The 15,600-nt window shown below is 42.7% G+C and overlaps 1 protein-coding gene across 1 annotated transcript in view; it reads left to right on the forward strand.

The window, feature by feature from the left end:
• nid1 (nidogen 1) overlaps positions 1 to 15,600 on the forward strand; it is a 99,359-nt gene that overhangs the window by 41,308 nt on the left and 42,451 nt on the right. Inside the window, exons 9-10 of the mRNA XM_033021758.1 lie at positions 9,449 to 9,589; positions 12,043 to 12,171. Coding sequence (XP_032877649.1) covers positions 9,449 to 9,589; positions 12,043 to 12,171 — 270 coding nt within the window. The remainder of the gene's footprint in view (positions 1 to 9,448; positions 9,590 to 12,042; positions 12,172 to 15,600) is intronic.

Raw genomic sequence — 15,600 nt, forward strand, 5'->3', positions numbered from 1 at the left:
GAGTGATGGAGAGAGGGATGGGAGGTGAAGAGGAAGCAGCAATGGTCAGCAGACCAGGTGGGGGAGGCTGGGGTGGTGTGGAGCCGTCAAATCTGTTGAAGAATCTGTTCAGATCATCAGCCAGACTCTGTTCACCATCAGGCAGTGTACCACCATTCTGCTTCATGCCCGTGATCTTTCGCATTCCAGCCCATACCTGCTTCACACCATCTTGCTGCAGCTGTCGTTCCAATTTGAACCTATAGGCTTCTTTCCCCTCCTTAATCCTCACCTTCAGTTCCTTTTGAAGTTCTTTGATTTTATTCCTGTCGCCCTCCCTGAAAGCCTTTTTCTTCTCATTTAGTAAGGCCTTCAGGCTGCTGGTAATCCAAGGTTTGTTATTAGAGAGAAAGGTCACAGATCACAGTCTTCAATAATTTTCTGTCCTCTATCCCAGAGGCTTTAGGCAATTTTAGATGAGTCACTCCTCCTAAAGCAGCTGCAAAGTTCCATCTGTTCTCTTGATATGATTAAGACTCCAGGAAACAAAAGATTACTGGCTGAACTCAGTGGGTCAGGCAGCATCTGTGGAGGACATGGACAGTCGACATTTCAGATCGGACCCTTCGTCATACTGAATGTGGTGGTGTGGTGGGTGGAGAGAAAGAAGCATCTCTGGAGAGAAGGAATGGGTGACATTTCCAGTCGAGACCCTTCTTCAGACTAGTTAGGGATAAGGGAAACAAGAGATCTAGACGATGATACAGATGAGGGTGGTTTGATTGCCAGATGGGTGGCCAAAGGCTAGAGAATAAAAGGAGGCAGAAGATGAGTTGTACTTGGTTCAGTGGGACTGGATGGGCCCCGACTTACTGCAAGTGTACAAATGTAGAGAAGGGAAAGAGGAAGGACAAATTGACAAAGCATTTCACTATTGAATGTGGATGAAAAGATTTTGTCCAAAGTCATCGCAAATTGTCTATTCTGGGCAATGAATCCATCCAGACCAAACCTATGCCTTAGAAAAAAAACAAAGAGTGCTAGAGTAATTCAGGCAGCATCTCTGGGGGACGGATGGGTGACGTTTCACATCAGGATGCTTTTTCAGACATTGTAGTAGGGGTGAGAAAACTGGAAAAGAAGTTGAGGTAGGACAAAACCTGGCAAACGATAGGTGGAAGATAGACACAAAAAACTCAGCGGTTCAGACAGCATCACTAGAGAAAAGGAATAGGTGACATTTCGGGTTGAGACCCTTCTTCAATCCCAAAACATCACCTGTTCCTTTTCTCCAGAGATGCTGACAGATCTGCTGAGTTATTCCAGCTTTTTGTGTTTATCTTCGGTTTAAACCAGCATCTGCAGTTCCTTCCTACACGTGATAGATGGATACAGGTGAGAGGGGTATGAATGGCAAATAGGTGGACAAAGGCGAGAGGCAAAAGGGTATCAGATAAGGAGAGAAGCAGAATGAAATGGGAAGCCAGATGGATGGATATAGGAGGAGGGGCACAGGGGAGGGGCAGAAAGTGGGCATGATCATGGGAGAAATGGGTCGGGACCAGGGTGAGCGCAGGGAAGAGAGGAGGATAAAAAGAGGGGTGTGGCCAAAAATTGGAAAATTCTGCATTCATTCCATTGGGTTGCACGTGACCCAAGCTGCATTTGAGGTGCTGCTCATTCAGTTTGCATGTGCCCTTACTCTGGCAATGGAGGGGGCCCAAGACAGAAAGGTCAAGAGGAGGTAAAATGGTTAACAATCATGAGATCTTGTAGGCCCAGGCAGACGGAGTGCAATTGTTCAGCAAAATAGTTGCCTGGTCTATGCTTGGTCCTGCCAATTAAAAGGAGGGGACATCGGGAGCGCACAGTAGATGAGGTTAGAGAAGGTGCATATGAATCTCTATCTCCCCTGGAAGGGCTGCTCGGATCCCTGGATGGATGCAAGGGACCAATATCTGCAAATCCTTGTGTCTCCAGATCCATGTCTTACCTAGCTGGAAATTCTCTGATGCCTAGCACTGTAGAGAAATACCATTGCTTGACCAAGAGAAGAACATGGACATAATATTGCATGCATACCTGATGGATGCACTGTTTTGACCTTGTTACCAAATCAATCAGGAAGGACGTGGGCATGAGAAGAGCATTAATGCCAGGCGGTGGGAGGAGGGGGGGGGGGGGGGGGACGGGTTTCAGAACAAAGCCTCTATGGACATAGACAACATCATTGCCATGTGCTTGGTTCTGCAGCCAGTCTGCAGATTGACCAGCGACCAGTTTGACCGTTCCTGCAGTTGGCTTTTTGGGGCCAGAGTTAACTGCAGGAAAAGCGTGGCTACGTCCTTTGACATCTGGACCAATGTGCAATTCACTGCCTGGTCTGTCTACCTGAACATGCTGGTTATCTGATCGTGTACGTTGGGTCATGATGTACACATACCCCAGGTCACCTTAGTGGCTGCGTCAAGCAGTATGTAGATGTGGAATATTCAGACACTGAGTGTCACAGTGTTCCCCGACATTGCAACAGATAGGCATGGCCTTGTTGGTGTGCATTGTTCCATTCAGTTGGACCTTGCCACATTACCTGTAGTTCATGGAAAAGTATTTGCATTAATAAGCTCCTTTGACCACACATCCATCAGGCAGTGGAACATCCTGCAGGACTCTATGGGACATACATGGTGGATCCGGTTGGATGGTTTCCCGAGCAGCATGTCAAAGTAATTTGTCAGAATTCACAGACCGCGAACCTCGCTTGGCTGACAGTGAGAGGAACTCTCCCGGACAGATCCTTCCTGCACAGCTGGAGTCTTGTTCCCACTACACACTGTCTACGAGATGGCTGCGGTGCACATGAGAATGATGTCCCTCTTCCTGTGGGCTGTGCCTTTGCCAAGAAGGATTAGAAACGGAGGCAACACTCATTGTCAAGGTTTGCTCTTGTAGCGCAGGAATCTACAACCTACAACCTGTTCCGAGGGATGCATACTAAGACAAACATCATTTGCTCTTGGAAGATTATCAGTTGAGTGAAGGACACTTTGGTTGGCCTTAAACTTGATGACTGCAAGTGAATGCTGCTGACTGACACATTCTGGGGTGTAGGAACATGCAAGGGACATCCTAAAGCTCAGTGCAGCCACAGTGAAGGCTCTGTGAGGAAGAACCACAGTTCTATCGTCACTGGACAGGAGGACCCTGTGTGAAGCCTCTTCAACACTTCACAGGGTGTATTGTTCGAGGAAACATGACATGCTATGAGAATGTTTGAATTGATGGTGGAACGATGAAAGACAAGCAGCGATTATACTCGCAGTATATTATGAATAAAGTATATGATTTGAAATAAAAATTGTTAGACTTCCTATTGATGATGAAAAGATGGCAATGTGGGCCTTGCATCATTGTGAAGGAGATGTGATCTCTGCCAGCTCCAACTCCGTGGATACCATTTTCACCTCAAGCCACAAATCATGGGCTGAAGCTTCACTCCAGAGAGGAGAATACAATTGTAGCTCAACTCATTGACATGAATCCCATTATATTCTCCCCGCATTCCCATCTTGAACCGGAATAATTTGAGCTGTGAAAAGTCAGATTTACAAACTTCCACTGCTGATTTCCAGAACATTTTTGTCTGGCCAGTTCTGGGAACTTGCTGTGTACAAATTGGTTATTACATTTCCTTTATTACAATGCTTCAAAATTAAATAATTGGTTGCAAAATGCATCAAGATATCCAGAGTTAGTGAAAGCCATTGTGTTAACTTTTCTTTATATAATAATGCAACAAAATTATGTTGCTATGTTTTAAATTGCGTTCTTACTTTGCTGTTAAATCAATTCATGCAAATTGCTGCCTGTTGTATTTGCTGCTGTGTTGGCTGCTCTACAAGATTAATACACTTTACATGCTGTGAGCAGCCTGTCCCAATTACAATGCATGTTTTGTTTCAAGCATGTAAACTTTGCAAGAAGCAGTTGTTAGACTTGTGTCATTAAGGGGCCCAGAGCGGGTGTTCTGGAAAGTTGCCTTCAGGGTAGAAGGTATTTATGGTCATTCGGGAACAGGAAGTCTTTTTTACGTAAGTGCAAAACTTTGAGAACAATTGGATTAGAATTTTGATTTGGTCTCAAACACTATTTTGCCAACAAACGATATGATTCACACAAAATGTAGCAAATCAGCCCAGTAGTTTGTGGAAAAGTCCTAGATGCCTCAACAAAAATGCTGGTTCATTCACATCTGTGAAATGTTTGGCTGCATTTCAATCATTGAGCAGCTGAGGTTAGGGCTTTGTGCAAGCAACTAGTGAAAGAAATGCAGATGCTGGCTTATACCGAAGATAGACACAAAATGCTGGAGTAACAGCGGATCAGGCAGCACCTCTGGAGAAAAAGGATGGGTGACCTTGGGACCCTTCTTCAGACTGCATGTAGAAGTGAGGGAACTGGAGGTAGGAGGAAGGAAGTGGTTAATTGGTCTTGCACTTGCACCCTGCAGCTAGCTGTCTGTCTCAGCCCAGCCTTAAACTCGAGCCCAAAGTTGATCTTTCAGAGCTTAGAAAGAATTTCAACATCTTGTTAAGACCCACGTTGCTGCTCACCTCTCAAAACCTGAGACATATCATAGAGAGAACATAAATGGAGAGAAGCAGTTTCTCTGACAGTGGAGTAATTAATTGAAAGGTGCAGATGATTTTGATGATTGGTAAAAGAATCAAGGGTGCGATAAGATTTTTTTAATCATTCACATGTAATCTGGAATGCATTGCGTAAAAGGGGGGGCAGTGGCTGATTAAAGAGTAATTTTCTATTTATGTTCCATATGAAAAAGGGGAAATGGACAATCGCAGAGCTATGGTGAAGGGTTGCCAATGTGATGAAATAGCTTTGCAAATGTTCATGATAGATCCAATGGCCTTTATGATCCTGGGTGCTGGCTTCTCTACAGGACAGAAGTTTTGAGTTAGCTGGAAGCATTAAGGATAAATTAATCAACACAAAACACAAGAAATAATTAGCCTGAAAGCTGCAGAGATAGAGACACACCAAGGATCTGTGGTGTCAAATAAGCAGTGATTCTGCTGAAACAGCAAGTTTTCATCCCTTTATTTGACACGCCCTTCAAAAATTGAACTTCATTTGCGAGATATTAGAAACTAACACATTATTTCCCAATGTCACCATTTGTTTAATGGAGGCTAATGCACCAAGTGCCTGAAATGTTGTGTCCCTCTCATTCTTTTGCCCTGTATCTCAGCTTGACTTTGTTGTAGCATTCCCATCTCTTAAGTTACAAACATGTAGGATTATTCAAGGATCAAGACTTGATCTTAAAATCTAGGCTGATGCAATAGCAGTAGAGTGTTTGTTGTCAATGATACTGAAACCACATGCCATCTGATTCTATGTCGTTGGTATAATAGTTATGGAAACCATTTAAAAAGATTAAGTGCTGGAAGAACACAGCAGATCAGATTGTATCTGGGAAGGGAATGGATATGATGATTCTGGTCGAGACCTTCATGTTTTATCAGAAAGGGAAAAGATTGTACAGTTTGATGAAGAGGCAGTATTGTTAATATAATTTATTCTGAGAGCATAACAAAGAATCCTGATAGAGTTAAGTTCATATATATCCAGAGGTCCTGAAGAAAGGCTGGAAATGAAAATGAAATAAAAGACAAGAATTGCTGGAAATGTTTGGTACATGTGCAGAATTGGTTGTTAAACCCAGAGGTAATATTGTTGTGTTTGGAGAACAGCAAAAGACTTCTGTTTCACGTGTTGGAGCGGGTTCGGCATCATCTGAGAAGGGAAAGAATAGGCAACGGTCCGGGTCAGGACTCCTCTTCAGACTCCATTCCCTCCGCAGATGCTGCCTGACTTGCTGAGTTACGCCAACACTATGTTTTACTCAAGATTCCAAAATATACATAACACAGCAATGTCATGTAAATGAATGAATGAATAAGTTTATTGTCATTGCACAATACTGTGCAACTAAATTCCATTACATCTCCTCCGGCTAAAAAAAATACAAACACGACAACCATTGACACATATGTACACCTACTAGTAAAATAATAAATAAGTATTTAAAAAGAATTATATAAGAATTTGGCGGCATTTCTTGGAATTACATTTTGCTTCCCCAGTGTTCTCTGTTGGAATTAAGCTCTTTTATCGCACATGGGTAGAAACTATTTTTTAGTCTACCGGTGCGAGCCTTCAGAGACCTGAATCGCCTCCCAGAGGGTAGCAGAGTGAAAAGGTGGTTGGCAGGGTGGAAAGTAGTCATGTTTAGTGTTTTGTTGCATATCCTTTGCGTGCAATTAATGCTTGAAGTCTGCGATTCATGGACATCACCAGTTGCTGGGTGACTTCTCTTGTGATGCTCTGTCAGGCCTGTATTGCAGCCATCTTTAGCTTATGCTTGTTTTAGGGGGTAGTCCCCTTCAGTTTTCTCTTCAGCATATAAAAGGCATGCTCAATTGGGTTCAGATCGGGTGATTGACTTGGCCACTCAGGAATTGACCATTTTCTAGCTTTGAAAAACTCCTTTGTTGCTTTAGCAGTATGTTTGGGATCATTGTCTTGCTGTAGAATGAACCGTTGGCCAATAAGTTTTGAGGCATTTGTTTGAACTTGAGCAGATAGGACGTGTCTATACTCTTCAGAATGTCGAGGGAAGAATTGTGATAATTGGAGGAGTGCTGATATCTTTTCATGCAACCAAACACAAATAAAATAAAAGTCAGCTTGTAGAATGTAGGCTGTTCCAACCCAGGATAATGAACAAAGTCGTCCTGCAATTCTGCAAGGTATCCAACCAAATCCATTTCCAAATTTCACCCCAACCAAAATGACTGACTGACTGCAGTTATAATGATGTCTGATGAAGGATCCCGACCCGGAACAAGACCTATTCCTTTTCTCCAGAGATGCTGCCTGACCCGCTGAGTTACACCACCTTTTTGTGTCTATCTTGGGTGTAAACCAGCATCTGCAGTTCCTCCTTTCGCAGTTATAGTACATGTTTGCTTTACAAAATAAACTGGCTGGCAAACATCGTTGCAAAGGCAGCATAATGAATCATAAAGTCATACAGCATTGAAAGAGGCCCTTGTTCCGTATTGCCTCACCTGCTGAGTGTTTCCAACATGTTCTACTACTAGGGTGGCACAGTAGCACAGCTTGTAGAGCTGCTGCCTCACTGTGCCAGAGACCCAGGTTTGATCCTCACCTCAGGTGATGTCTGTGTGGAATTTGCACATTGTCCCTGTAACCATCTGGGTTTCGTCCAGGGATTGTGGTTTCCTCCCACATCCCCAAAACATGCGAGTTTGTAGGTTAATTGGTCTCTGTAAAAAAATTGCCCTTAGTGTGTAGGGAGTGGATGCAAAGGCAGGAGAATGGGGGTGAGAGGGAAAGACAGATCAGTTATGATTGAATGGTGATGTAGACTCGATGGGCCGAGTAACCTAAATCTGCTCCTATGACTTATTAAAGTGGGATAACATAGAATTAGTGTGAAGGGGCGATTGATGGTCGGCATAGACTTGGTGACATCTCTAAAATACTATAAATTATCTGCAGCGTAGATGTGACTCAAGAACCAATGGGGCATTTATGTGCATGTGAGAGAAAGAATACAAAATGCAGGATTATACAGGAAAAGAGGAATAGGATTGTTCTGCCGGTAGACTACATGCACGCGATGGCCTCCTTTGCTGTCCTAATAAATAACAATTCTGTGAATCTAAGAATTTCAGAAGTTTAGGACTTCTCAGGACTGAGATGAGAAAAACATTTTTTACACAGAGTGGTGAATCTCTGGAATTCTCTGCCACAGAATGTAGTTGAGGCCAGTTCATTGGCTATATTTAAGAGGGAGTTAGATGTGGCCCTTGTGGCTAAAGAGATCAGGGGGTATGGAGAGAAGCCAGGTACAGGATACTGAGTTGGATGATCAGCCATGATCATATTGAATGGCGGTGCAGGCTCGAAGGGCCGAATGGCCTACTCCTGCACCTATTTTCTATGTTTCTACGTTTAACTCAGGCTAACTTTCTGTAGGTCAACAAGCCTCAGCTCAGAAAACGCAAATGGCAATAGTTGACACCGTTTCCCTGTATTATGCTATTTAAATGTTGATAGCAGTTAGCAGTCTGAACAATACCCGGGATTATCTGTTCTAGCATTTTCTGATGCAAGGACACGATGTAATGGCATGTGAAGTATCTAATTATCAGGTCTGACCCTGAGGCTCACGGTAATTAAGTAAATATCGGGCAGCTGAAACATGCTCCAGGGACAGACAGCTCACTTACAAGAATGCTCTTTAATCCCAGAGAAAAGCACAAGGGAAAAGGGTCTAATATCCAATAAAATCTTTGGGAACACAATGCCCTACAAATCAGACATCTTGTTCAGTTACCAAAAAATCTGTGCTAAAATGTGTTGAATTTCGACAGATGTTGCCTGACCCACTGACTTCCTCTAGCATTTTGTTTTTTTGGTCTTGATTTTAATCTACTGCTGGAATTGCCCTCTGATAAACTCTGGAATTCCTACCCTAAACGTTTCTCACTCTTGCCCCAGCATTAAGATTCTACTTTAAACCAATGTCTTTGACCGCGTATTTGGTCAGCTGCTCAACTTTTCATATGATGGTGCCACGTTTTATGTGTCAGCACTTTTGTGAGGCACTTTTGTTTGTCAGTTCTTTTGAAATTCTTTACTACGTCAAAGATGTTATTTAATGATGCGTTTGTTGATTGGAAGACCAGAGGTCCATGTCTAAATGTGAATTATTCTGCATGGATTGTTGTGAAAGTAATAGATGTAAGAACGTATTAGAAGAGTTGTTTACATTCAAGAGTCCATAGTGTTTAGATCATCATAAAACATAGGAGTAGAATTAGGCCATTTGGCCCATCGAATCTGTTCTGCCACTCAATCATGGCTGATCTATTTTTCCCTCTCAAACCCATTCACCAGCCTACTCCCTGTAACTAATTATCATAAGTACTAAAAAACAAAACCGTTAAATTAATACTTGCAGGCCTGATTGAATTAATAATCAGCCATGATTGAATGGCAGAACAGATTCGATGGGCCAAACGGCCTAATTAATAATAACAGGCCTGTAAACATTACACATAGATTATATAATAAACCAAAGATTTCAATAAATTAGATCGCCAACATTGTTGCAAAAAGCTCGAAGTCCGTAGTGCAACCAAGACAATTTGTAGTTTAGTTGTTGTTTGTAGTATTCAAGAGCCTGTGTTGTTGGGGAGAAGCATTTTTTGAATCTGGTGGTCCATTAGGCTAAACCAAAACTTGAGGTATGATGAATTTTATACTGGGAGGAGGGGGGGAGGGGGGAGCTAGATCAAAATAACAATGGTGTATATAGATGCTATTGTGAAATCAAATTCTGATTCTTGTTCAGATGTTGGGCCGGTGAATGAGAACCCATGCTACACTGGTACCCATGGATGCGACACCAATGCAGCATGCCGCCCTGGGCAGGGAAATCGCTTCACTTGTGAATGTTCTGCTGGCTTCTATGGGGACGGCCAGACGTGCTATGGTAAGACTATGATGAGCAATGGATGACTTGCTTTCAGTTCCTTTCAGATTTTGGCTTCAGCCATCCTGGCAATGTAGAACCCAAAGTAAACCCTTCCTGGTGATTGTGTGTGAAGGATTGCTCAATGGTGTTGGATGTTGTGCATCGAACTCCATTGAAATTACAACACAGTTCCATAGGAGCCGCCCAATTTACTCTTCACCGTATCAGCATATCCTCTTCTTTTCTCCCTGGTGTTTATCCAGCATCCCCTTAAATGCAGCCAAGCTATTTGCTATGGTTGATCCATGCAGCATGTTCCCTGGTCTCTCTGTTCTCTTAGCACAGTGGTATAGATTTCTCCAATAAGGCAACCAAACGCAGCCAATGGTATAGATGGGAAAGAGCTGTCGTTTCATCACTGTTGCATATCTACAGGCTTTCCAAACATTTGAGAGGGAATCTTGGTTGAGGCACTCAAGGGCAACCCTGTGCAATTGTAATTGGAAAGATTAAAAACTGCAGATGTAGGAAATCTGAAATTAAAAGAAATCTAGAAATACTCAACAAATCAGGCAGCATCCGTGGAAGGAGAAAACGGTAAATGTTTCAACTTTATGAACCTTCTTCAGAATGGAGGTGGTGGGGGAGGCAGAGAGGAGAACAACCTGTTCAAAATGTTCTCTCTTGTGACATGCTGGCTCTCTCAAGTAGTGACCACATGTGACTCAGAGAATTTGGTTTAGCAGTACAAGTAGCATTAGATCAAGTAGCAGTACACTAGTGGGGTACCGCAAGGCTCAGTGCTGGGACCTCAGCTATTTTCAATATATATTAATGATTTGGACGAGGGAATTGGATGCAACATCTCCAAGTTTGCGGATGACACGAAACTGGGGGGCAGTGTTAGCTGTGAGGAGGATGCTAGGAGGCTGCAAGGTGACTTGGATAGGCTGGGTGAGTGGGCAAATGCATGGCAGATGCAGTATAATGTGGATAAATGTGAGGTTATGCACTTTGGTGGCAAAAACAGGAAAGTAGACTATTATCTGAATGGTGGCCGATTAGGAAAAGGGGAGATGCAACGAGACCTGGGTGTCATGGTACACCAGTCATTGAAAGTAGGCATGCAGGTGCAGTTTTGGTCTCCTAATCTGAGGAAAGACATTCTTGCCATAGAGGGAGTACAGAGAAGGTTCACCAGACTGATTCCTGGGATGGCAGGACTTTCATATGAAGAAAGACTGGATAGACTCGGCTTGTACTCGCTAGAATTTAGAAGATTGAGGGGGGATCTTATAGAAACTTACAAAATTCTTAAGGGGTTGGACAGGCTAGATTGCAAAAAGATTGTTCCCGATGTTGGGGAAGTCCAGAACAAGGGGTCACAGTTTAAGGATAAGGGGGAAGTCTTTTAGGACCGAGATGAGAAAAAAATTTTTCCACACAGAGAGTGGTGAATCTGTGGAATTTTCTGCCACAGAAGGTAGTTGAGGCCAGTTCATTGGCTATATTTCCCTCTTGTTAGATGTGGCCCTTGTGGCTAGAGGGATCAGGGGGTATGGAGAGAAGGCAGGTACAGGATACTGAGTTGGATGATCAGCCATGATCATATTGAATGGCGGTGCAGGCTCGTAAGGGCCGAATGGCCTACTCCTGCACCTATTTTCTATGTTTCTAAGTTTACACTCGGCTTAGATGCCACTGTACAAGTCAGAGTTCTACATGCAAAGTAAATAAGAAATTTGTCCCAAGGGATTCCCAAATTGCAGAATTAAACACAAGCACAATAATAGGCAAGATTCCTTATTACACAAAGAACAAAGAGGCAGAGCAAAAAAGAGACCCGCGGGCTCCCGGTGTCACTGTCCACCAGACCTGCGGTAAGCCTCCGAATCTCCGGGGGTCGGGTCACAGCAGCGCGCCACCACCGCTCCTCCCGCTCCGAACTCGGCCAGCTCCATGATGGTGAGTAGGTCCGCAGCTCCGCGACTGGAGCCCCAGGTCGTTCCTGCTGGAGGCCGCTCCACGTTGCAGCCCCAACGACAACGGAGACCCGACAAGGAAAAGGTCGGGTCTCCCGTGCGGGGGAAAGATTTTAAAGTTTCCCACCCCACCCCCCGCCCCCCACACACATACCCCGTCAAAACAAATAAAATAAAAACTACATTAAAACGAGACAGAAAATAATAAAAAGACAGACGGACTGCAGAGGCCGCTGCGACGTGCGCCCACCGGATAGGGAATACACACATAGGATACACACATAGGGAAGAATTTCACTGTGCCTTGTCACATGTGACAATAAAGTATTCCATTCCATTTTACAGCCTATCGTAACTGCCTGGAATTCCCTGCTATTCCACTTTAGCCTCTCCTCTGCTTTTTGGAAGTTTCTTTTAAGCTTCTTCATTAACAAAGTCTTTGTTCACCCATCCTAACCTGCTTTGTGTTCTTGTTTTGTGATCTTGCAGATGTTGATGAATGCAGAGACAACCCATCTATTTGTGGAAACTATGCCGTTTGCAACAATCAGCCGGGGACTTTCCGATGTGAATGCTTCGCAGGCTATCAGTTTGCAGAAGACGGTCGAACCTGCGTTGGTGAGTCCTGTCTCTTCTTCGCAATAGCTTCTTTGTAATGATAACATTTTAAGATTTGATTCAGAATGTCTTTTGGGTTCATAAAGAATGCTATCGAAGCACTTTCTTCCTTGGATGTTTAATTGTAAAGCAGTTGTTCGGAACATGGAATAGTGTTATTCATGGAAGGTTATTCAACTCTAGTTTCCTGTGCTGGCCTCCAAACAAACTATCCCAATAAATTAAGTCAAGGATAAACCGGCACACTTAGGAATTTGGTGATGGATCAGCTTTTTTTTCTCTTTGTCTATTGAATTCTCTTTAATACCCCAACACATTTTTTATGTTTTTAAGTTATTCTACAGTATTATAATAAATATCCCAGTGAACCAGGTATGTTTAAGGGGAGTGCAGGAAACAACACAATGTTGGGTATCAAGAGAGTGCACGAACCGGAGGCGGGAAGCCCAACAAGTTGAAAGAGTGTAGCAAACATTACGTGGTGAGTCACATGCATATTCATCAGGGCTTCCGAGTGGTTGGATCACAGAGTATTGGAGTTTCACTGTGCAACATTCCCTTTCCCTTTCCTGATTCTCTCCCTTCAAATATTTATCAAATTCCTTTCTGGAAGATAATATCGAATCTGTTTTCAACATTCTTTAAGTCGGATCATAACCCAGCTTCATGGGGGGTTGAACAGGGTCAATGCTGAGAGGGTGTTACTGCTAAATGGAAAGTCCAGACCCAAAGGGATGTACTATTAAAATCCTCTATCCCACCAAAACCCCCATTGATTAGGTCTTGTTTCTATTCCCAGTACTGTTGTGGAATTGTACAGATTTCAGACTCTTCAGCAGAATTGGGAAAGAGAGAAAATGTTACTTTTCAGTAGCAGGGAAGGATGGGGAGGGATCAGTTGAATAAAGAGAATATCTCCCTCCTATCAGAGCCTCAAGGCAAGCTTGGGGAATAATGCCTTATCTGTCCTCGAGACATGTTGCCTCATTCAGGACCAGAAAATGAATTCTCCAATTTTACATAACTCACTCTTTCTGTCTTTATCAAAATGGGACATTCTTGCCTCAGTTTTTCAATTTCTACGGAATGGTGCGTTGGGCTGTCCTGAAATTTAACAGAGATGCTTAATCTGATCATACTTCTTCACTCTGCTTTGCCCTTTCAAAAATCCTTTCATTTTTTTTCTACCTATCATCCATCCACCTTTCCCGCTACTGAAAACAAACTTTTCTTTTCTCTAGGCTTTAGGACACAAGACCCATCAACCTTCATTCCGTCCACATCCCTGTTCAATACATTTTAATTTATTATTTAAATATTTTTATTCCTTTTCTAACAATTCATTTATATTTAAATCAATTAATCACCCTGATTTTGTGTTTCAATGTGTTGACCTTTTTGTGAACAGTTGTTTGTATCTGACTTTTCTTCATTCCACATTCGGGAGTTGCCATTGGTGAGAACACCCCTGAATCCAATTAGTGAAGTTAAGCCAAAACACACCCTGGGGTTTGATGAGAGCTGTTCAGAAAAGCCTCGAGCCAGCAAGAGGTCATGATCATGGGAAAACAGTTTGCCTTTTATGGCTGAAATGAAGAAATATTCTTCAGAGTTGTAATCTTTAGAATTTGCTACCAAAGTGGATGCTCAGCAATTGAGTAACTTTAAAGCCTGAATGTTTTCATGGAGGCACCAGGAAAATTGTGGGAACTGGGCTCGAAGGTGGATTTGAAGTGGAAGTTCAACCAAGCAACTGCAACAACCCATATTGCACTCTGCTCCTCTCTTCCGTGTCAACTGCCAATTAGTAATTATAGGGTTGGTCAGGAAGCATTTATCACCGGCTACTGAGATGATTTCTGCGTCTGACATGTGATGTGCCCTTTCTCAGTGCTTGGCTGCTGATTATTTTTTGGGGGATGGAATAGATTCTTTTTGGGTTCATTCATGAATTCCTTTTTTTTTTCAACAGCTTCAGAAAAGGTCTGCATAATGCCTTTCCAAATCTTTGTCGGGAAGGACAGGCAGTCTTCTAGGCCACTTGCAATGCCCTCAGTTTTGCCCCAATGTCAAACCAGTCTTGAAAGTTGCATGTGGCGACTGAATGATATGTACAAGCAACGGGCTCTGATTTTGCACCTTATCTCCACGTATGACTTGGAGGAATCTTTCTAGTCACACTCCCCTTCCTTGTGTAACAAGGACAACAATAAAACAATTTGTTTTGCTGGGGAGGAGGTTCTATGACCAGTGATTTTGCCCACTACAATTATTTAGCCTTGGTAAAATAGGACCCTTCTTCAGACCCGAACCAAAACATCTTCTGTCCATTCGCCTCCACAGATGCTGCCTGGCCTGTTGACCATCTCCAGCAGTTTGTTTTTCTGCACAGGATTCCAGCCTCTGTAATCTCTGGTGTCTCAATGTTACTGCTGGATTTAATGTTTTGATGGTTTGATAAATTAAAATGAGAGAAGGTTACCATGAAAAGATAGCGTGAGTAAATTAGGCTGAATTGACCATAGCAAAATATTTTTTTATTTATCTTGTCTTCTACTTTCCTATTTCCCTTTGCCTCGCCAACCAATAACTTCCCCAACAGCGATATTACTTCCACACTTAATTCTGCTTCTAAGCACACTTCCCAGCCCTGACCACTGGGTACAATAATTTCTGGCATGCCAATTTAGGAAAGGGAACCCTTGCTTTTTGGCACGTGTTCATCAGCCTTCGAGACTGAATAATGTACTCCACTTGTGTCTCCATGTCAGATGAACAAACATCACAGACGGAGAATTGAACCATATGCAAACATCTTATCATCTAAACTGTCAATGAAGTACAATTGTAAGGGTTAATTGGACAGAGGGGCCTGTTTATTTAGTAGAGGAATACTGTCTAAAATCACATTGCTTATATATAATCTTCTGCTGGTTTTGGACTGAAATATGTAAACTGGGGAGTTGGCTAAAATAGATAAGCAATAAAATTAATTTTGATTGTATGATAACACTGACAATTAAAATTGAACATTCGACGTTAAACGAATGAAACTATGTAATACTTGTTTGTATTAAGATAAAGTGACAATGTCCCATTCAAAAGTGTCAAACTCTAAAATATTGTACTTTTCCAGAACCGTTCTAGCCCGTGACCTTTGCCCCCACCTTTTTCTTGTGATTTATTTGGTAATCTATAGTGTGCAAATACTAATGGAGAATTTCAAATTCTTTGTCTGGGGAATGCCTCTAATCTCTTAATTCCATTTCCTTAAAGCAGATTTCTCATCCCAGTCCCATTTATTGTATTTCATATGTGAGAGGGAACTGCAGATGCTGGTTTGAACTGAAGAAAGACATGAAAAGCTGGAGTAACTCAGTAGCATCTCTGGAGAAAAGTAATAAGTGACGTTTCGGGACTAAAGAAGGG

This window comes from Amblyraja radiata, chromosome 5 (genome assembly GCF_010909765.2).
Source record: "Amblyraja radiata isolate CabotCenter1 chromosome 5, sAmbRad1.1.pri, whole genome shotgun sequence".
Taxonomy (NCBI): Eukaryota; Metazoa; Chordata; class Chondrichthyes; order Rajiformes; family Rajidae; genus Amblyraja; species Amblyraja radiata.